The sequence below is a fragment of the Myotis brandtii genome, unplaced genomic scaffold (assembly GCF_000412655.1).
Source record: "Myotis brandtii unplaced genomic scaffold, ASM41265v1 scaffold799, whole genome shotgun sequence".
NCBI classification, from domain to species: Eukaryota; Metazoa; Chordata; class Mammalia; order Chiroptera; family Vespertilionidae; genus Myotis; species Myotis brandtii.
In genome coordinates this window covers 103,324-125,545 of record NW_005371215.1, presented here as the reverse complement: position 1 = coordinate 125,545, position 22,222 = coordinate 103,324, and the positions used below count along the sequence as shown (strand labels likewise).

General features: G+C 41.2%; 1 protein-coding gene and 1 long non-coding RNA gene across 2 annotated transcripts; one reads left to right on the top strand and one right to left on the bottom strand.

Annotated features, from left to right (window-relative positions):
* Positions 1-3,983: 3,983 nt before the first annotated feature.
* LOC106724319 lies at positions 3,984-20,522 on the bottom strand. The gene is made up of 3 exons (XR_001360079.1): positions 20,409-20,522; positions 19,840-19,843; positions 3,984-3,996 (listed from the first exon to the last, which is right to left on the bottom strand). It is a non-coding gene; the product is annotated as an uncharacterized LOC106724319 (long non-coding RNA).
* Positions 5,473-6,396, top strand: LOC102257382 (olfactory receptor 7A10). The gene has a single exon (XM_005883695.1). The coding sequence runs from the start codon at positions 5,473-5,475 to the stop codon at positions 6,394-6,396; it is 924 nt and encodes a 307-aa protein (XP_005883757.1).
* Positions 20,523-22,222: the final 1,700 nt, after the last annotated feature.

Genomic DNA, 22,222 nt, shown 5'->3' with positions numbered 1-22,222 from the left:
GAGTATTACAGGTGCCCTCCTTTCCATCACCCCCTCCCCCCATTGCTACCTTCCACTGGGTTCTTGCCCTGCCTCCAGCCTTCACCACCCTACTGTCTGTGTCTAAAGGTAAGGTATACATGCATATAAGTTCTTTAGTTGATGTCTTCCTCCTCCCTTCTCCTCCCTTCCCTCTAAGATTCGTCAGTCTGCTCCATGTTCCCATGCACCTCTGCTTCTATTTTATTCATCAGTTTTTTTTAGATTCTATGTTTGTTGTTTTTATTTTTAGATTCTTATTGATAGATACGTATTTATTGCCATTTTATTGTTTATATTTTGTATCTTTTTTTTCTCTTCTTCTTCCACTTCTTAAAGAATACCCTTCAACATTTCATGTAATACTGGTTTGGTGGTGATGAACTCCTTTTGCTTTTTCTTTTCTGTGAAGCTCTTTCTCCAATCTTCAATTAAAAATGATCTCTTTGCCGAACCGGTTTGGCTCAGTGGATAGAGCATCGGCCTGCGGACTCAGGGGTCCCAGTTTCGATTCCGGTCAAGGGCATGTACCTTGGTTGCGGGCACATTCCCACTGGGGGGCTTGCAGGAGGCGGCTGATCGATCTCTCTCATCAATGTTTCTGGCTCTCTATCCCTCTCCCTTCTTCTCTGTGAAAAATCAATAAAATATATTTTAAAAAAATAAAATAAAAATGATCGCTTTGCTGGGTAGAATAATATTGGTTGTAGGTCCTTGCTATTCATCACTTTGAATATTTCTTGTTACTCCCTTCTGGCCAGCAAATTTTCTGTTGAGAATTCAACTGACAGTCATATGGGTGCTCCCTTGCTGGTAACTAACTGCTTTTCTTTTGCTGCTTTTAAGAATCTCTCTTTGTCTTTAAAGCTTGCCATTTTAATTATGATGTGTCTTGGGGTCGGCCTCTTTGGGTTCCTATTGTTTGGCACTTTCGTGCTTTTTGGACTTGTAAGTCTATTTCTTTCACCGGGTAGTATTCTTCATTTCTGAATGGTTCTTATTCATGGTTTCTATGTCCTTTTTCATGCTGATGCAGTTCCCACTAAGTTCCTTGTAGTTCCCATTATGTTCCTTATAGTTTTCACTAAGTTCCTTGCGCATCTTTATAACTATTACTTTGAACTCTATGTCTGATAAATTATTTAGCTCTTTTTCTGGAGATTCCTCCTTTTATTTCATTTGGGGATTGTGTCTTTTCTCCATAAGCTGTTTCTTTGTGTTTATTTCTATGTACTAGATAGAAATGCTATGATTCCCAGTCTTCATGGGGTGGTCTTTCAAGGGAAGTGTCCTGTAGGGCCCAGTGGTGCAGCCTCTTTTATCTCCTGAATTGGATGCTATAGAAATATCCCTTATGTGTGTGTGTTTTGGGGGCTCTTCTGTGTAACTAGGTCTTGATTGTTGTTGGGCCATTTGTGGGTAAGATCCATCCTCAGAATGCCTGACTGTGAGGCTCAACCCCAACCACATTGTGTGAGCTGTTTTATAGGTGCTGATCAAACAAAACCAGAAAGAAAACAAAAACATACAAAGGAGCCCAAGAACAAAAACAACTACAAAAGAAAGAGAAAGGTGAACAAGAATTATAAACGAAGAAAATTATAAGAATACAATAAGAAAAAAATGGGGGGGGGGGGAGAACATGAAAGGAAAGAAGGGAGAGGAAAAATAAGAATAAAGAATAAGAAGAAAAACAGTGAAAAAGAAAAGAAGGAAAAATAAGTGAAAGAAAGAAAATAGAACCAAAAAGAAAGAGAAAAATAAGAGATGTGAAAAAAAGAGAGAGAGAGAGAAAATAATAACAAATCAATAAAAAGAAAATAATGAAATAAAAAAACAAAGTGGAGTTCATCTAGGCAGAGTTTAGTGTATCCTTCTCTTATTTTTGTCTGAGGCTGACTATTCTGTATGTTGACTCGAGACCTCCTGGTAGGGACTTTGGTGCTAGCCAATGTTAGAAGCTGCCCACATTTGGTTCTCGGCAACCTATTTGAAGCTTGAAGTGATCCCCCTTTGTGGCTGCCTCCACTGAGCTTAACTGCAGAGGGACCAGGCTGCTCTCCAAGGTCAGCTTTATAGCAGTGTGGGCCTCAAAGGTGGGTCAGCAAACATCCCAAGGCACTTTGGGGTCCACCTTGTCCACCTATTAATCCCCACTTGCTATCAGATTTAGTCACTGAAAAAACTGTTTCTGAAAGGGCTTTTGGCAAAATCAGGAAGATGGGACCTCTGTATCTCCCATGAGGGGGGGTGCCATTCAGACTTCAGGGAAGATGTTGGGTGTGTTCCTCTATCCCAGAGCCACACACCTGAGACTCTCCCAGAATACAGTGTAACCATGGTTCTCAAACTTAATTTATTCCAGAAGGCTGTTTGACAAGATAATTGTTTTAAAACCAAACCATTTTTTCTCCATTAGAAATGATGTAAACCAAATTACTTTGTTCCAGATCCCCAAATGATTTCCTGTTTTAACCATATTATACAGAGTCCATTTCTACAGTACTGTATAATCTAGAAACAAACACTTCTTTTCTTAATTTATTGAACCACCCCTTACTAGCCTTAAATGAATCACTTTTATCACTCAGTCCAGGGGTGCAATATTCACTTTTTCACATATCATTGCCTCCAAAATGCTGTCACAGGCTAACTGCTTTTCTTTATCCAAATCAACAACAGTTTTTGTACCTCTTCAATTGCCTATGGTCTTTGTTTTGTGAGCACTTTCATGCCCTTAGCAACATCAGCACATCTGATGGCCTCTTTAGGTTTTAAAATTGCGCTAATCATCCATTTCACCAACAACAAAAGCAAAACAAACAACAGGAAAAAAAACCTACGTGAAAATATTCACAGCACTGTATACTTGACTCTCATTCTTTCCTTTGTTTGTGTCTTGCAAGACTCTTTTGATCATGCACAAAGTTTGTTTGACACTCAAGACATGGTTGCTCTGAACAACTTGGTCAAGAACTGAATTGTTCACGTTGGGACACATTTGAGAACCCAGGTTAGACTGTATTTCCCTAACCTTGCAGGGCAAATCCACTCATAGGCAGGACAGTGGGATCTGCTGGAAGTCAGTAATTTCTATCAGCTCTCCAATGAGAGGGAGGTGCCAGTCAGGTTCCCAGGAAAGTTTGGAGAATGGCCTCACCCCAAAGCCAGTCACTGATGCTTCCTGAGTCTGACCAGGCCTGTAGGTTGGGCTTCTACAGCTAAGGGGAGAGGCTTGAACCTCTCAGGAAAAATGGCTGTTGCAGAGTTGCGGAGGATGACTGAGCACAGGTATCTTGGAAGCTACTCTCCATGTCTCTCCCCAATGCTTCTAACCCCAGATTGTTCTCAGGCGACTCCAGTCTGCACCACCCCACTCCACTGAAGCCAGGGTGAGTGGCTGTGAACTAAAATTCTGTGATCTGACTCTTTAAAAAACAACGTAGCTTCCTCTGTGGAAAACAGTGTGGAATATCCTCAAAAAATTAAAAATGCAACTCCCATTTGACCCAGTGATCCCACTCCTGAGAATATATCCTAGGAAATCAGAAATACCAATCAGAAAGAATATATGCACCCCTATGTTCACAGCAGTGCTATTTACAATAGCTAAGATTCAGAAACAGCCCAAGTGCCTATCGGTACATGAGTGGATAAAAAAAGCTGTGCTACATTTACACAATAGAATACTATGCAGCTATAAAAAGGAAAGAACTCTTACCATTGGCAATCACGTGGATGGATATGGAAAGTACTATGCTAAGTGAAATAAGCCAGTGAGAGAAAGACAAGTATCACATGACCTCACTCACATGTGGAATCTAATGAACAAAAGAAACTGACAAACAAAACTGATCCAGAGACATAGAAGAATGGAACAGACTTTTGAACCTCAGAGGGAAGGTAGGGGAGGGTGAGTGAGTGGGAAGAGACCAAAGAATTTATATGCATACTAGAGGCCCATTGCATGAAGAGATTCTTGCAATAGGCCTTCCTTCCCCTGACAGTCGGCACCAGTTTTCCTCCAGCACTCGAGACCCAGGCCTTTGCTCTGGCTGCACTGGAGAAGCCAAGCCTGGAGGCTTCTCCACTCCAGCCACAGCCTAGAAGTCAAGCCTCTTCAGTCTTCAGTCATTTTCAGTCTTCAGTCTTTGCTCCACGCCTGCATATGCAAATTAACCCACCATCTTTGTTGGGTTAATTTGCATAGTCACTCTTAATTGGCTAGTGGGCACAGTGGAGTGACAACCAATTTGCATGTTTCTCTTTTATTAGTGTAGATATGCATAACCCATGGACACAGAGAATAGGGTGATGAAGGTCTGGACTGGAGGACAAGGAGCAAGCTGGAAGAGGTCAATGGGGGAAACAAGGGAGCATATGTAATACTTTCAATAATAAATATTTTAAAAATAAAAATATATAAGTAAATAAAAACAAAATTGCTTTATCTCCAGCAGGCTCTATTGTCCCTTGCTGGTAGAAGCCCTGCTGCTTTTCACTGATGGAAGCTCTGTGGGTAGGTGTTCCTGGCTCTGGCCCGGGAAGCTTGAGAGCCCAGCCTGGTATATGGGCCTCACTACTCTCAGGGGGAAACCCCCACAGCTGAGATATCCCTCCTCAACTTGGCCTGCCCTGTGGGAGTGGTGCCAGCCCCTCCCCAAACCACAACCTCCCTATCACTCTCGAGGTGGTTTCTGCCCTTCCTTCTTTAATAGTTTCCTCTTCAGCTAGTCTTCAGTTGGTAATTCAGGGTGAATATTCCCTAATTTAGTTTTATTGCAAGTTTGGTTCTGGGAGAAGCTGCAAGAATAATCCTCCCACATGCTGCTATCTATAAACTCCCGAGCCTTCATTTTCTAAAACAACCATCTTCTTCAGGCCTTTGTACTGGCTGTTCCTTCTCCCTGGAAAACGCTCTCCAACTTAGTCTCTCCTCAGTCCTCATTCAGGTGTGTGTTAAAGTGTCAGCCATTGGTAAGACTTGGCTAAACTCTATAAAAAAAGAACACCCTCCATCCACTCTCTTCATATAATGTTATTTACTTTACTTTATAGCATCTCCACCATCAGATATATTAATATAGATATATTATTTATCATTTTATTTGATTATATTATTGCTCCATCATTAGTTTGTAAATTTTTGTTTTTCAGAGTCCTATACTCTGAAGAGTGCCTAGAACATGGTCTATAGTCAATAAATATTTCTCAAATGCATGAAAGATATCCTCAGTAAAACAGCAGTATACATTACCTTTGAAGAACAGGTTCCTGTTAGAAAAGGAAATTCTAATGAGGAATGCCAATAGAGATACATTAACGGGGACCAGATCACACAACAAAAATGGAGATTATTTTCCTGACTCTAAAATATAAATGTGTCATTTATTCTCAGTAATGCATACTAATGTGAAAATTAATTATACTTTTTTTTTTAGTCACCTCCAACACATGGAACCAGGCAATGGTACACAAATTTCAGAATTTCTTCTCCTGGGACTTTCACAGACACTGGAACTGCAGCCCCTCATATTTGGACTTTTCCTCTCCATGTACCTGGTCACTGTGTTGGGAAACCTGCTCATCATCCTGGCCGTCAGCTCAGACTCCCACCTCCACACACCCATGTACTTCTTCCTCTCCAACCTGTCCTTGGTAGACATCTGTTTCACCTCCACCACCATCCCAAAGATGCTATGGAACATCCAGACACAGAGCAAAGTCATTACCTATCAAGGCTGCATCACACAGATGTATTTTTATATACTTTTTGCAATGTTGGACAACATGATCCTGACTGTGATGGCCTATGACCGGTTTGTGGCCATCTGCCACCCCCTGCACTACATGGTCATCATGAATCCCCAGCTCTGTGGACTGCTGGTTCTGGTGTCCTGGATCATGAGTGTCCTGAATTCCTTGCTAAATAGCTTAATGGTGTTGGGTCTGCGCTTCTGCTCAGACTTGAAAATCCCCCACTTTTTCTGTGAACTCAGTCAGGTGGTCCACATTGCCTGTTCTGACACCTTTCTTAACAACATTATAATGTATTTTTCAGCTGGACTTCTAGGTGGTGGTCCCTTTGCTGGGATCCTTTACTCTTACTCTAAGATACTTTCTTCCATATGTGGAATCCCATCAGCTCAGGGGAAGTATAAAGCCTTTTCTACCTGTGCATCTCACCTCTCAGTTGTCTCCTTATTTTACAGTACTAGCCTTGGAGTTTACCTCAGCTTTACTGCTACCCAAAATGCACACTCAAGTGCAACAGCCTCGGTGATGTACACAGTGGTCACACCCATGCTGAATCCTTTCATCTACAGTCTGAGGAACAATGACATAAAGAGGGCCCTGCAAAGATTCCTTGGTAGGTAAGCTTTTCAAGAGCCAACTGTACTAGGTTGAAGAATTGCCCAGGAATACAGGTTTCTAGCCTCAGAGAGAGAAGTCTGACACAAATTAATCCAATGTTTGGACCATAACAAATTGGAAATATTTATTTATTTCATGGGTTAACATGAATTACTTTAGCATAATTTCTTCTCTTATGACATATATCATTCCAAGTAATTTTTATATTGTTTTCCTGAAAGAATAGTCATGAACTGTACTACCCCTAAGGACAAAACTATACTTGGCTACTAGTCATTTATATAATTTTATTGTAGAAGAACATCTGAGACCACAGTTTTCACTTACATGTTCACCATTATTTTTTATAGCACTAACTGCACAACTCTTCTTGATAATGTAGACTTTCACATGCTAGTATGTTTTATAGCTGGTCTCCTGGTTTTATAGACTTCATTCTGTTATTCAACTGTGTGTCCATATGCCTATCTTAGCCACTGGCAAAAATTGACTACCCAATACATGTTTCCAAGAAGCGTCCCCATGGATCCATACATTTTAATAAATAGAGTGATCTAATAAGGTTAGAGTCAGAGATGACCTTAAATATGATAAAGCAAAAAGCAGTCATACAATTTATCACTCTTCAAAAATATTTTTCATGCTGCACGTGACTAAAGTGTGGAATATTGACCTGGCCAATGGCTCACTTGGTTGGAGCATCTTCCTGTACACCAAAAAGTGTTGTGTGTTTGATTCCAGGTCAGAGCATATACCTAGGTTGTGGTTTCCATCCCAGGTGGGGTGCATTCAGGAGGCAGTCCATCAATGTTTCTCTCTCACATCAATGCCTCTGTCCCTATCTATCTATCATCTATCTATCTATCTGTCTATCTATCTATCTATCTCTTATCTATCATTTACTTACCTATATCTACTGCTGTATCTATGTCTCCCTTCCTCTCTCTCTAAAAATCAATAATAAAATAATAGTAAAAATAAAAAAATAAAGTGTGGAATATGATGTCCATGTATCAGTTTCCTTATTCATCTGGGTGAAGAATTACACGAATTGTTTTATGTGTGTTTTTCTGAACTATTTTCCTGTTTCTGTTTGAAATTTTTCAATGTGTTTCATACAAATGTGACTCCTTCTAAGTGCTCTAAATTAAATATCTCCCCTTTTCTAAATTTTTTTTCAAATCCACCAAAGGGACAGTGAGAGAACAATCTAAATATCATATATATATATATATATACTCAGGAATATCTTTACACTTAGGAATATCTTCAATCTGTATAATCAAAGGATGAATCACACCTGCCTGAGAGGACCACGCCCCCAGGAGAAAGGTCATGAGGGGCTCCTGACATCTGCCCCCAACCCTCTGCCTCTCCCAGGCCCAGGGCCGCTTCTTCAGCTGTGCCAAGGGCTTCCCCACACTGTGCATGAACTAAAGCCCAGGAGCCTGGGAGAGGAGCCACCTAACCTCCATTCACCCTGGAGCTGGAGGAGGAGGGAAGAGGCCTGGAGGACACACCATGATCAAGGTTAAGTTGTTGCAGAAGGATACCCATGCTTACTTTATGATCTTCACACAACCTAGTGAAAAACCAGCAGTAAGTTTCCTGTCTCAAAATGACTGGAAGTTAGATATTCTAACAGACCACTTTTTTCCCCAAATCCTGAACCATATATATTTGATCAGTGTAAAAGGATCATTGGACAGGAAGAAGTTAGAACATCTATGCACTAGATACAATGATCCTCAAGGTGAAAATAAAATCAGAATAGATGACGTACAGCAGTTCTGTGATGATCATTGCGTGGAAGTTCAGAGCAGCAACACAGTGCAAGTTGTCCAAACAAGAGTTCATGCAGGGCATGACAGACTTAGGAAATGACAGCACAGAACCCCAGATACCCAAGATGGAACAGGAATTGAAAAGACCAGCACGATTTAAGGATTTTCACCAGTATACTTTTTTTTTATCCAGTTTACTTTAACCAAAGGACTTGTATGCATGCATATTAGCATAACCAATGCAAAGGACTTGTATGCATACATATTAGCATAACCAATGGACACAGACACTGGGGCGGTGGGGGCTTGCCCAGGGTGGGAATGGCTAGGGGGAAGGTGGATCAATTGGGAAAAAAGGAGACATATGTAAAACTTTAGACAATAAACAAAACAACAACTGTGATGCATCTATACAATGGAATACTACACAGCTGTAAAAAAAGAAAGAACTCTAACCATTTGCAACAGCATGGATGGATCTGGAGAGCATTATGCTAAGTGTAATAAGCCAGTCAGAGAAAGATAAATATCAAAAGATTCCACTCATTTGTGGAATATAATGAACAACATAAACTGATGAACAAAAGTAGACCCAGAGTCACAGAATCATCGAATAGACTGTCAAACCTCAGAGGAAAGGCAGGGAAGGGTGAGGTGGAAAGAGATCAACTAGTGAACTCATATGCATATACGCATAACCGATGGACACAGACAATAAGCTGGTGAAGTCCTGTGGGGAGGTGGGACCCAAGAGGGTTGGGAGAGGTCAATGAGGAAAAAAGGGAACGATAAAGATTTTTTTCAAAAGATAGAAATCAACCAATGTAATGCCTGACATTAATAGAATGAATGGGAATAAAATCACATGGTCATTTCAAAAAGAAATATTACCTAATAGAATGGACTGTCCTAAAGATTAAATCAGACAATTTCTACAAAACGATAAGCTCAGGTCATGTGACATAAAAAATATCTAAATGTATCTCTTATACTTAATACTTTAAAATGTTTTTATTGGGGGGTTGGACCAAGATGGCGGCATAGGTAAACACCGCAGACTGCTGCCGCAAACAACCACTTCAAAAATACAACTAAAAGACGGAACGGACATCACCCAGAACCACAGGAAGGCTGGCTGAGGAGAGACTCTTCAACTAGAAGGAAAAATAACAGCACACCGAGGCTCAGAGGAGGCGCAGTGCGGGATTGTCTGGCATCGGTTGGAACGTGAGGGCAGCTTTCTCTCCGAGGTTTGCAGCGGTTCCTGGGGTTCTGAGAAGCAGAGCCTCTGGGAACGGGACTGAGAGGGGCCATAACCGCTCCCTCCGCCCGCCCTGTTGAGCCCGCCCCGCCCAAGCCCTGCGCAGAGCCATTTGCCGGATCGCCTCAGGCAAAGGCTAGATTAGCACCTCCCCAGAGGACAGAAGTTTTCCGCGGCAGACACAGCTGATTCACACAGCCAGTCGGCCTGGTGGTCAAATCCCTCTAGTATTAACTACAACAATCAAGGCTCAACTAGAACAAGACTGCGCACAAAGACCACTAGGGGGTGCACCAAGAAAGCATAAAAAATGCGGAGACAAAAAAACATGACAGAAATGGAGGATATAGAGCTAAAAATCGCAATTTTGAGGGCTTGCAAAAATGTGCTAGAAGCTGTCAATAAACTTGAGGAGAGAGTCACGAAAACTAATGAGACCCTCGATGCTATGATAAAGAACCAACTAGAAATTAAGCATACACGGACTGAAATAAAGAATATTATACAGACACCCAATAGCAGACCAGAGGAGCGCAAGAATCAAGTCAAAGATTTGAAATGCGAAGAAGCAAAAAACACCCAACCGGAAAAGCAAAATGAAAAAAGAATCCGAAAATACGAAGATAGTGTAAGGAGCCTCTGGGACAGCTTCAAGCGTACCAACATCAGAATAATAGGGGTGCCAGAAGATGAGAGAGAGCAAGAAATTGAAAACCTATTTGAAGAAATAATGGCAGAAAACTTCCCCCACCTGGTGAAAGAAATGGACTTACAGGTCCAAGAAGCGCAGAGAACCCCAAACAAAAGGAATCCAAAGAGGACCACACCAAGACACATCATAATTAAAATGCCAAGAGCAAAAGACAAAGAGAGAATCTTAAAAGCAGCAAGAGAAAGAGACTCAATTACCTACAAGGGAATACCCATACGACTGTCAGCTGATTTCTCAACAGAAACTTTGCAGGCCAGAAGGGAATGGCAAGAAATATTCAAAGTGATGAATAGCAAGAACCTACAACCAAGATTACTTTATCCAGCAAAGCTATCATTCAGAATTGAAGGTCAGATAAAGAGCTTCACAGATAAGGAAAAGCTAAAGGAGTTCATCACCACCAAACCAGTATTATATGAAATGCTGAAAGGTATCCTTTAAGAGGAGGAAGAAGAAAAAGGTAAAGATACAAATTGTGAACAACAAACATGCATCTATCAACAAGTGAATCTAAGAATCAAGTGAATAAATAATCTGATGTACAGAATGAACTGGTGATTATAATGAATCAGGGACATAGAAAGGGAATGGACTGACTATTCTTGGGGGGGAAAGGGGAATGGGAGATGCGGGAAGAGACTGGACAAAAATCGTGCACCTATGGATGAGGACAGTGGGTGGGGAGTGAGGGCGGAGGGGGGGGCGGGAACTGGGAGGAGGGGAGTTATGGGGGGGAAAAAAAGAGGAACAAATGTAACCTGAACAATAAAGATTTAATTTAAAAAAAATGTTTTTATTGAATTTTTAGAGAGAAAGAGAGACAGAAACATCCATGAGAGAGAAGCATTGATGGGCTGCCTCCTGCACAACACCTACTGGGGATCAAGCGTGCAAAATGGGCATGCCAACAACCTGTAGGTGCATGGGACAATGCTCAGCCACCAGAGGCACACTGGAGAGGAATATTAATCAATATTTTGTGAGGCTCTAAATGATACCTTTTAACTGGTGATATAAGTGTAAACTCCCTAATTATTTTGACAAATGTGTCAGGAACCAAAGTGTGTGGTACCGAAGATTGCATATCAAAGGAGTGCAGTTCTGCCATATTGAAGAGGAGAATAGCAATTCTCTAGAGACATCAGGGCTGTGTCCCACCCCCAATCAGACTTCGAAGAAAAAGGGAAGTCAGGGGTGAGGTAGAGTAATAGGTCTTTCGGCCCTTCAAAACAGGCGACATGAAGACATAAAGTCATAAAAACTAAGTACACTTGACTTACAACCTGGTCTCCTGGGATCAGAGAATCATTAGGAAAATTTTCCTTTCTGTTTATTCTAGAGGCCCATAGGGAAATCATGTGCTTAGAAGTTGGAATAACACAAGGGAAATGTGCCTGATGAGCAGGTATAGAGAGAGATGTAGACATCTCCCCTGTGCAGTCCTGTATGAACAACGCTGGGGGACAGCACATGGCTGTTGCTTTTGATTCCTAAGCTGGCTCAGGAACTGATGCTTCACTCCTTCCTTCTGTCTCATGTCGGGACAGAGCTTCAGTCTCATCATCAACCAACCAGGGAGCAATTCAGACTTCCACACAGAACCTCCTACTCAGAGACCCATCCAGGTGAGCCTGGGAGGCCAGCAGGTACATCAGGAAAGGGTCAGCGAGGATGGAACCTGAAAACTTTTACCTGAGTCACTGTGTCTAAGCAGCCTACCCCAGAGACAAGAGACAAGAGGTGTGCAGGGCTAGAGGCTCAGGGAAGGATGTGTTTCTTTCTAATGCCTTTCAGTGTTGCTGGCTGCCTGCATAATTGGCTCATGTTCCTTCTTCCATCTTAAGCCAGCTGTGTAGCATTTTCAAAGTCTCTCTGAGTCCTATTCTTTTGTTTCTCTCTTCAACATTAAAGAACCATTGTGGTTACTTTAGTCCCACCTGGATGAGCCTGGCTCATCTTCTATCCTAAAGTCAGCCAATTAGCAACCCTGTTCCATTTGCTCCCCTAATCCTCTCCTTGCTAAAAGATCTATCATATTCGTGTGCTTGGAGGCTGGAGAAACAAGAGAGAAATGTGCCTGCAGAGCAGGTATGGGGAATTATAAATATCTCCTCATCTCCAGTCTCCCATCATGTGTAAACTTAGCCTGGGAGGAGTATGGTTATGTTTATTTCTCACCGTTATTTGTTTGTTCGTAGTCCCAACTCTGGCTGGGGACTGAGGCTGCACACCTTCCTGCTGTCTTGCCTGTGAACAGAACTTTAGTCTCCATCATCAACCATTCAGGGAGGAATTCAGACATCCCCATAATGACCTTCCTCTCACGGATCTTATCAAGGTGAGTTCAAAACCCAGCTGACCCTGCATGAGAGAGAGGGTCACAGAGAATGGAAGCCAGGAACATTTACCTGTTGTCACCTGAGAGCTCATTCTAGTTAGCCCAGAGGCAAAAGATTGCTGTTTGTTTGCTTGATTAATAAATGTATTTATTTCAGTGGCTACATAAAAATTCATAGTGTGACTGCTCCTCACACTTTTGATGGTTTTTCATACTCGTTATCATTACATTGCAATCATATCAATGCTATTAAAATATGTTTAAATTATGAAATTTAAACTATGGTTCTAATCAGGGGTGGTCCCCTTCCCTGCCCCTCCCCCAACCCCCCAACCAAGAGCCATTGAGCTATGTCCAGACAGATTTGTGACTGTCACACTGGAGAGGGATGGGTGGAAGCATGGATGCTGTAAACAACCTTCAACTCACAGGACAGACCTCACCACAGAGAACAGTCTGTCCCAGATGCCAACAGTGCTGAGGCTGTGAAACTCTGAGTTAAATAGCACCACCATTTGGACAGTAGTATGTCATATGCGAATAATGACAGTTTTACTCCCTACTTTCCAATTTGGATGCATTTTACGTTTTCTTCTTGTCTGATTGCTGTGGCTAGGACTTCCAGTTCTATGTTGAGTAAGAGTTGTGAAAGTGGACATCCCTATCTTATACAGGCTCTTAGGGAAAATAGTTTTAGTTTTTGCCTTTCAAGTATGATGTTTGCTGTAGCTTTGTCATATGTGACCTTTGTAATATAGAGGTACAATCCCTCTATTCCCACTTTGCTGAGAGTTTTTATCAAAACTGGGTTTTGTATTTTAACAAATGCTTTTTCTGCATCTATTTATAGGATTCTGCAATTTTTGTCTTTCAATTTGTTTATGTGATGTTTGACATTTATTGATTTGTGAATATTGTACCAGCCTTGCATCCCTGGAATAAATCCAATGTAGTCATGATGTATGATCTTTTTAATATGTTGCTGATTCTGATTTGTCAATATTTTGTTGAGGATTTTAACATCTATGATCATCAGGAATATTGGCCAGTAATTTTCTTTCTTTGTAGTGTCTTTATCTCAGTTTGGAATTATGATAATGCTGGCCTCATAAATAGAGCTTCAGAGGCTTCCTTCCTCTTAAAATTTTTAAGGTCCATAGGTGTTACTTCTTCTTTGAATGTTTGATAAAACTCCCAGGTGAAGTCCTCTGGCCCAGGGATTTTGTTTCCTGAGAGGTTTTTTTTATTACTGATTCAATTTAATCAGTTGTTATTGGCCTATTCAGGTTTTCTGATTCTTCCTAATTCAATTTTGGAAAATTGTATGTTTCTAGGAATTTTCCCATTTTGTCCACATTGTCCAACCTGTTGGCATGTAGTTGTTCATAGTATTTTTTTTACAATCCTTTTTTCTGTGGTGTCAGTTGGTACTTCACTAATTCTGTTTCTGATTTTCTTTATTTGGATCCTCCCTCTTTGTTTCTTGATGAGTCAGGCTAAAAGTGCATCGATATTGTTTATCTTTTCAAAGAACCAGCTCTTGGTTTCATTGATATTTTGTATTGTTTCTTTGTTCTCTATGTCATTTATTTCCACTCTGATCTTTACTATTTCCTTCCTTCTACTTACTCTGAGCTTTTCTTGTTGTTTTATTCCTAATTTTTTAAGTTGTAGGGTTAAATAGTTTATTGGAAAATTTTCTTGGTTCTTGAGATAGGCCTGTGGTGCTATGAACTTTCCTCTCAGGACTGCTTTTCCGGGGTCCCATAGATTCTGGGTTGTTGTGTGTCCATTTTCATTTATTTCCAGGAAAAGTTTTTTTTCTCTTGATCTCATTGGTAGTCCATTCATTGTTTACCAAAATGGTATTTAGCCTCCATGTGTTTGAAGGTTGGGGTGTTTTTTTATAATTCATCTCTAGTTTCATGCCATTGTGATCTGAGAAGAAGCTTGATATGATTTCAATCCTCTTGAACTTGTAGGGACTTATTTTGATTTCTAATATGTGGTCTATTGTTGAGAATGTCCCATGTGCACTTGAAAAGAATGTACATTTTGCTGCTTTTAGTGGAATATAATTAATTAAATCCATTTTTTCTAGTGTGTTATTTCAGGTCGCTGTTTTCTTACTGATTTTTTGTCTAGAAGATCTATCCACTGATGTCAGCAGGGTGTTATAGTTCCCTACTATGATTGTACAGCTGTCGATCTCTTCCTTTAAGTCCTCTAGAAGTTGTTTTTATATATTTGGCTTTCCCTATACTGGGTGCATATATGTTTAACAGGGTTATATCCTCTTGTTGTATCAATCCCTTTAGTATTATATAGTGATCTTCCTTGCCTCTTGTTATGGCCTTCATTTTGAAGTCAGTTTTGTTAGATATGAATATTGTTTCCAGGCTTTATCTTCACTTCTATTTGTATGAAAATTTGCTTTTTCCATCCCATCAATCTCATCCTGTGTGAGACATATTTTTCTCAGCTGAGTCTCTTGTAGACAGCATGTATTTGGGTCATATTTTCTTATTCATTCAGCTACCTTATGTCTTTTGATTCAAGCATTTCATTCACTTACACTTAAGGTTATTATTGATAGGTACCAATTTATTGCCATTTTAATGTGTTATGCCTATGTTTCTCTATTTCTTCTCATTATTAAGGTAGTCCCATTAACATTTCTTACAATGCTTGTTTGGTGGTGTTAAAATTCTTTAGCCTTTTTTTTTTTTGTCTGGGAAGTGTTAGGTTAGGTGGCTCAGGAGGCGGCGCAAGAAATAGAGTCCAGTGAATCAGAAAAGAAAGGAAAGGAAAAGGTTTATTTCTGCGTCCCCGGGAGACCCACGTATCCCCAAGGACAGGGCACGTGGATTCACGCCAACAGGGAGGGGGGGCGCTTTTTTTATACCGCGGTTGGGTGAGGGGCGGGGACATGAGCTGAGGTATTCAGTTGAGGAAGTTTCAGCTGCAGGGGGTCAGCAAGGTATTCAGGAAGGAGTCAGTATCTGTGTGGGGGTCCTGGAGAAGCCAGTATCTGTGTCTGGCACGCTGATCTGTTAGAAATGCTGGGGGGGCGGGGGGGTCCATTGTCTCATCACATGTCTGCATGTATCGGATCCTGGGCTCTCTCCGACCTAACAGGAAGCTCTTTATTTCATAATTGATTTTGAGTGAAAGCCTTGCTGGATAGAGTAGTGTTGGTTTCAGAACCTCACTTTTCATTACATTGAATAAGTTATGCCAATCACTTCTTGACACAGTGTTTCTGTTGAGAAATCAGCTGAAAGCCTTATGGAAACTCCTTTGTAGGAAACTAACTGTTTATCTCATGATGCCTTTAACATTATTACTCTGTCTTGAACCTTTGCCAATTTAATATTATGTATCTTGCATGGTTCTCTTGAGTTCATCTTGATTGAGACTCTGTGCTTTCTGAACGTGTTTCAATTTTTCCTTTAACAGGTTATCATTTTTATTCAAACTAGGTTTATATCTTTTTTCACGTTCTTTTCCTTCTCTACTTCTATGATGTGTATATTGTTACAATTGAAGTTTTCCCAAATTTTCCTTAAACTATCCTCATTATTTTAAATTTATTTTATTTTTGTTTCTCTGCTTCATCCAGCTTAATTTTTATCCCTTTCAGTGTATTCTTAATGTCACATATGGTGTTCTTCATTTCTTTTATTTTAAATCTTTATTGTTGAGAGTATTACAGATGCCCTCTATTTTTCCCCCCATTGCCAACCTCCACTGGGTTATTACCCTGCTCCCGGCCTTCAACACCCAATTGTATCTGTGCATAGGTAAGGCATATACGCATATAAGTTCTTTAGTTGATGTCTTCCCCCTCCCTCCTCAACCCTTCCTTCTGAGATTCGACAATCTGCTCCATGTTCCCTTGCTCTTCTGCTTCTATTTTATTCATCAGTTTATTTAGATTCTATGTTTGTTATTTTTATTTTTAGATTCTTTTATAGATATGTATTTATTGCCATTTTATTGTTTATATTTTATATCTTTTTTCTCTTCTTCTTCCTCCTCTTCTTAAAGAATACCTTTCAACATTTCATGTAATACTGGTTTGGTGGTGAACTCCTTTTGCTTTTGCTTTTCTGTGAAGATCTTTATCTGATCATTACTTATAAATGATAGCTTTGCTGGTAGAATAATATTGGTTGTAGATCCTTGCTATTCATCACTTTGAATATTACTTGCTACTACCTTCTTGCCAGAAAATATTCTGTTGATAAATCAGCTGACAGCATATAGGTGCTCCCTTGTAAGTAACTAACTGCTTTTCTTTTGCTACTTTTTAAAAATATATACTTTATTAATTTTTTTACAGAGAGAAAGGGAGAGGGATAGAGAGTTAGAAACATCAATGAGAGAGAAACATTGACCAGCTGCCTCCTGCACACCCCCTATTTTGGATGTGCCTGCAACCAAGGTACATGCCCTTGACCGGAATAGAACCTGGGACCCTTCAGTCCGCAGGCCAACGCTCTATCCACTGAGCCAAACCGGTTAGGGCTCTTTTGCTACTTTTAAGAATCTCTCTTTGTCTTTAATGCTTGGCATTTTAATTATGATGTGTCTTGGGGTGGGCCTTTTTGGGTACCTATTGTGTGGCACTTTTGTGCTTTCTGGAAATGTAAGTCTATTTCTTTCACTAGGTAGTATTCTTCATTTCTGAATGGTTCTTATTCATGGTTTCTATGTCCTTTTTCATGCTGATGCAGTTCCCACTAAGTTCCTTGTAGTTCCCATTATGATCCTTGTAGTTTTCACTAAGTTCCTTGAGTATCTTTATTACTTTGAACTCTATGTCTGATAAATTGCTTGCCTCCATTTTATTTAGCTCTTTTTCTGGAGATTCTTCCTTTTATTTCATTTGGGGATTGTATCTTTTCTCCACAAGCTGTTTCTTTGTGTTTGTTTCTATGTATTAGATAGAAATGCTATGATTCCCAGTCTTCGTGGGGTGGTCTTTCAAAGAAAGTATCCTGTAGGGCCCAGTGGTGCAGCCTGTTTTATCTCCTGAGTTGAATGCTATGTCCCTTGTGTGTGTGTTTTGAGGGCTCTTCTGTTTAATTGGGTCTTGGTAGATGTTGGGCCATTTGTGGGTAGGATCCATCCTCAGGTTGCCTGACTGTGAGGCTGTTTTATAGGTGCTGATCAAATAAAACCAGAAAGAAAACAAAAACATACCAAGGAGCCCAACAACAAAAACAACTACAAAAGAAAGAGAAACATGAACAAGAATAATAAAAGAAGAAAATTATAAGAATACAATAAAAAAAATGAGGTGAAAGAATATGAAAGGAAAGAAGGGAGAGAGAAAATAAGAATAACGAATAAGAAGAAAAAGTGAAAAAGAAAAGAAGGAAAAAATAAGGAAAAGAAAGAAAAAATAGAATAAACAAGGAAAGAGAAAAATAAGAAATGTGAAAGATAAGAGAGAGAGAGGAAATAATAGCAAAGCAAAAAGAAAATAGTGACATAAAAAAAAACACACCAAAGTGGAGTTCAACTAGGTAGACTTTAATGCACTCCTGGGATCTCCTTTGTATACTTCTCTTATTTTGTCTGAGGCTGACTATTTTGTATGTTGATTCTGGGCCTTCTAGTAGGGACTTTGGTGCTAGCCAACATCAGAAGCTGCCCACATTTGGTTCTCGGCAACCTATTTGAAGCTTGAAGTGATCCCCCTTTGTGGCTGCCTCCACTGAGCTTAACTGCAGAGGAGGGACCAGACTGCTCTCCAAGGTCAGCTTTATGGCAGTGTGGGCCTCAAAGGTGGGTCAGCAAACATCCCAAGGCACTTTGGGATCCACCTTGTCCCGCCTACATATCCCCACTTGCTATCAGATTTAGTCACTGAAAAAACTGTCTCTGAAAGGGCTGTTGGCGGAATCGGGAAGATGGGACCTCTGTATCTCCCATGAGGGGGAGGTGCCATTCAGACTTCAGGGAAGATGGTGGGTATGTTCCCCTGTCCCAGAGCCACACACCTGAGACTCTCCCAGAATACAGTGTAACCATGGTTCTCAAACTTAATTTATTCCAGAAGGCTGTTTGACAAGATAATTGTTTTAAAACCAAACCATTTTTTCTCCATTAGAAATACAGTGGGGCCTTGACTTACGAGTGTCCCGACTAACGAGTTTTTCGAGATATGAGCCATCTCTCGGCCAATTTTTTGCTTTGAGTTGTGAGCTAAAATTCGGGTTACGTACGAGCCAGCTTCAGATACCCCACTGCTAGTTGGCGCAGCGAATGTCACAGTGATTTGACATACGAGTAATTTGAGTTACGAGCTCCTTCACGGAACAAATTAAACTTGTAAGTCAAGGCTCCACTGTAATGTAAATCAAATTACTTTGTTCCAGATCCCCAAATGATTTCCTGCTTTAACCATATTATATAAAGTCCATTTCTACAGTACTATATAATCTAGAAACAAACACTTCTTTTCTTAATGTATTGAGCCACCCCTTACTAGCCTTAAATGAATCACTGTCAGCACTCATTCCAGGGGTGCAATATTCACTTTTTACATATCAGTGCCTCCAAAACGCTGTCATAGGCTAACTACTTTTCTTTATCCAAATCAACAACAGTTTTTCTACTTCTTCAATTGCCTATGATCTTTGTTTTGTGAGCACTTTCATGCCCTTAGCAACATCAGTACATCTGATGGCCACTTTAGGTTTTAAAATTGTGCTAATCATCCATTTCACCAACAACAAAAGCAAAGCAAACAACAAAAAATTACATGAAAATATTCACAGCACAGTATACTTGACTCTCATTCTTTCCTTTGTGTCTTGCAAGACGCTTTTGATCATGCACAAAGTTTGTTTGACACTCAAGACATGGTTGCTCTGAACAACTTGGTCAAGAACTGAATTGTTCACGTTGGGACACATTTGAGAACTGAGGTTAGACTGTATTTCCCTAACCTTGCAGGGTGAATCCACTCATAGGAAGATCCACTCAAGGGGTCTGCTGGAAGTCAGTAATTTCTATAAGTTCTTTCATGGCAACCAGTGGGGTCTGCTGAAAGTTGGTAATTTCTATCAGTTCTTCCATGAGGGGGAGGTGCCAGTCAGGTTCCCAGGAAAGTTTGGAGAATGGCCTCACCCCAAAGCCAGTCACTGATGCTTCCTGAGTCTGACCAGGCCTGTAGGTTGGGCTTCTGCAGCTGAGAGGTGGGGCTTGCATCTCTCAGGAAAAATGGCTACTGCAGAATTGGGAAGGATGACTGAGCACAGGTATCCTGGAAGCTACTCTCCAAGTCTCTCTCTAATGCTTCTAATCCCAGACTCTTCTCAGGTACTCTAGTCTGCACAACTCTCCCTCCACAAAAGCCAGGGTGAGTGGCTGTGAACTAAAATTCTGTGATCTGACCCTTTGAAAAACAAAGTGGCGTCCTCTGTGGAGAACAGTATGGAGTTTCCTCAAAAATTAGAAAAGGAACTCCCATTTGACCCAGTGATCCCACTCCTGGGAATATATCCTAAGAAATCAGAAATACCAATCAGAAAGAATATATGCACCCCTATGTCCTCAGCAGTGCAATTTACAATAGCTAACATTCGGAAACAACCCAAGTGCCTATCAGCACATGAGTGGATAAAAAAAGCTGTTCTACATTTACACAATAGAATACTATGCAGCTATAAAAAGGAAAGAACTCTTACCATTGGCAATCACGTGGATGGATATGGAAAGTACTATGCTAAGTGAAATAAGCCAGTGAGAGAAAGACAAGTATTACATGACCTCACTCACATGTAGAATCTAATGAACAAAAGAAACTGACAAACAAAACTGATGCAGAGACATAGAAGCATGGTACAAACTATTGAACCTCAGAGGGAAGGCAGGGGAGGGCGAGTGAGTGGGAAGAAACCAAACAAAGAACTTATATGCATATATGAATAACAGATGGACACAGAGAATAGGGTGATAAAGGCCTGGGCTAGAGGACAGGAGCAGGCTGGAAGAGGTCAATGGGGGAAACAAGGGAGCATATGTAATACTTTCAATAATAAATATTTTAAAAATAAAAATATATAAGTAAATAAAAACAAAGTGGCTTTATCTCCAGCAGGCTCCATCGCCCTCTGCTGGTAGAAGCCCTGCTGCTTTTCACTGATGGATGCTATGTGGGCAGGTGTTCCTGGCTCTGGCCCTGGAAGTTGGGGAGCCCAGCCTGGTGTACAGGCCTCTACTCTCAGAGGGAAACCCCCACAGCTGAGATATCCCTCCTTATCTTGGCCTGCCCCTCCCGAAACCACAGCCTTCTTGTCACTCTCAAGGTGGTTTCTGCCCTTCCTTCTTTAAAAGTCTCCTCTTCAGCTAGTCTTCAGTTGATAATTCAGAGTGAATATTCCCTAATTTAGTTTTATTGCCAGTTAGGTTCTGGGAGGAGGTACAAGAATAATCTGCCACATGATGCCATCTTCAAACTCCCAAGCCTTCATTTTCTAAAAAACAACCATCTTCCTCAGGGTCTTTGTACTGGCTGTTCCTTCTCCCTGGGAAACACTCTCCCTCTTAGTCTCTCGCTCAGTCTTCATTGAGGTTTGTGTTAAAGTGTCAGCCGTTGGCAAGTCTTGGCTAAACTCTATAAAAAATAACACCCACTATTCACTCCCTCCATTTGATATGATTTACTTTTCTTTATAGCATCTTCACCATCAGGTATATTATATTATCATTTTTATTTGATTACTAGAGGGCCCCGTGCATGAATTTCAGCTCAGCCTGCACCCTCTCCAACCTGGGACCCATCAGGGGATGTCCAACTGCCGGTTTAGGCCTGATCCCTGTGTGATTGGGTCTAAACTGCAGTCGGGACATCCCTCTCACAGTCCAGGACTGCTGGCTCCCAACCACTCGCCTCCCTGCCTGCCTGCCTGATTGCCCCTAACTGCTTCTACCTGCCAGCCTGATCACCCCCTAACTACTCCCTGCCAGCCTGATCAATGCTTAACTGCTCCCCTGCCTGCCCAATTTCCCCTAACTGTCCTCCCCTGCAGGCCTAGTTGCCCCCCAACTGCCCATCCTTAACTTTTCTCCCTTGCCAGCCTGGTTGCCCCTAACTGCATTCCCCTGCTGGCCTGGTCACCCCTAACTGCCCTCCCCTGTCAGCTCGATTGCCCCTAATTGCCCTCCCCTGTTGGCCTGGTCCCCCCAACTGCCATCCCCTGCAGGCCTGGGTCCCCCCCCACTGACCACCATTGCAGGCCTGGTCACCCCCACTGCCCTCCCTTTCAGGCCTGGTCCTTCCCAACTGCCCTCCCCTGCTAACCTGATTGCCCACAATGACCCTCCCCTGCCGGCCATCTTGTGTCCACATGGGGTGGCCATCTTTGACCACATGGGGGCGGCCATCTTCTGTGTTGGAATGATGGTCAATTTGCATGTTACCTCTTTATTATATAGGATATTATTGCTCCATCATTAGTTTGTAGACTTCTGTTTTTCAGCATCCTATACTCTGAACAGTGCCTAGAACAGCCGTGGGCAAACTACAGCCCGCGGGCCGGATCCAGCACGTTTGAAAAGAATAAAACTAAAAAAAAAAAAAGACCGTACCCTTTTATGTAATGATGTTTACTTTGAATTTATATTAGTTCACACAAACACTCCATCCATGCTTTTGTTCTGGCCCTTCGGTCCAGTTTAAGAACCCATTGTGGCCCTCGAGTCAAAAAGTTTGCCCA

Excerpts from the sequence above, each read along its gene's own strand:
- LOC102257382 (XM_005883695.1), top strand. The coding sequence starts at position 5,473 with ATGGAACCAGGCAATGGTACACAAATTTCAGAATTTCTTCTCCTGGGA.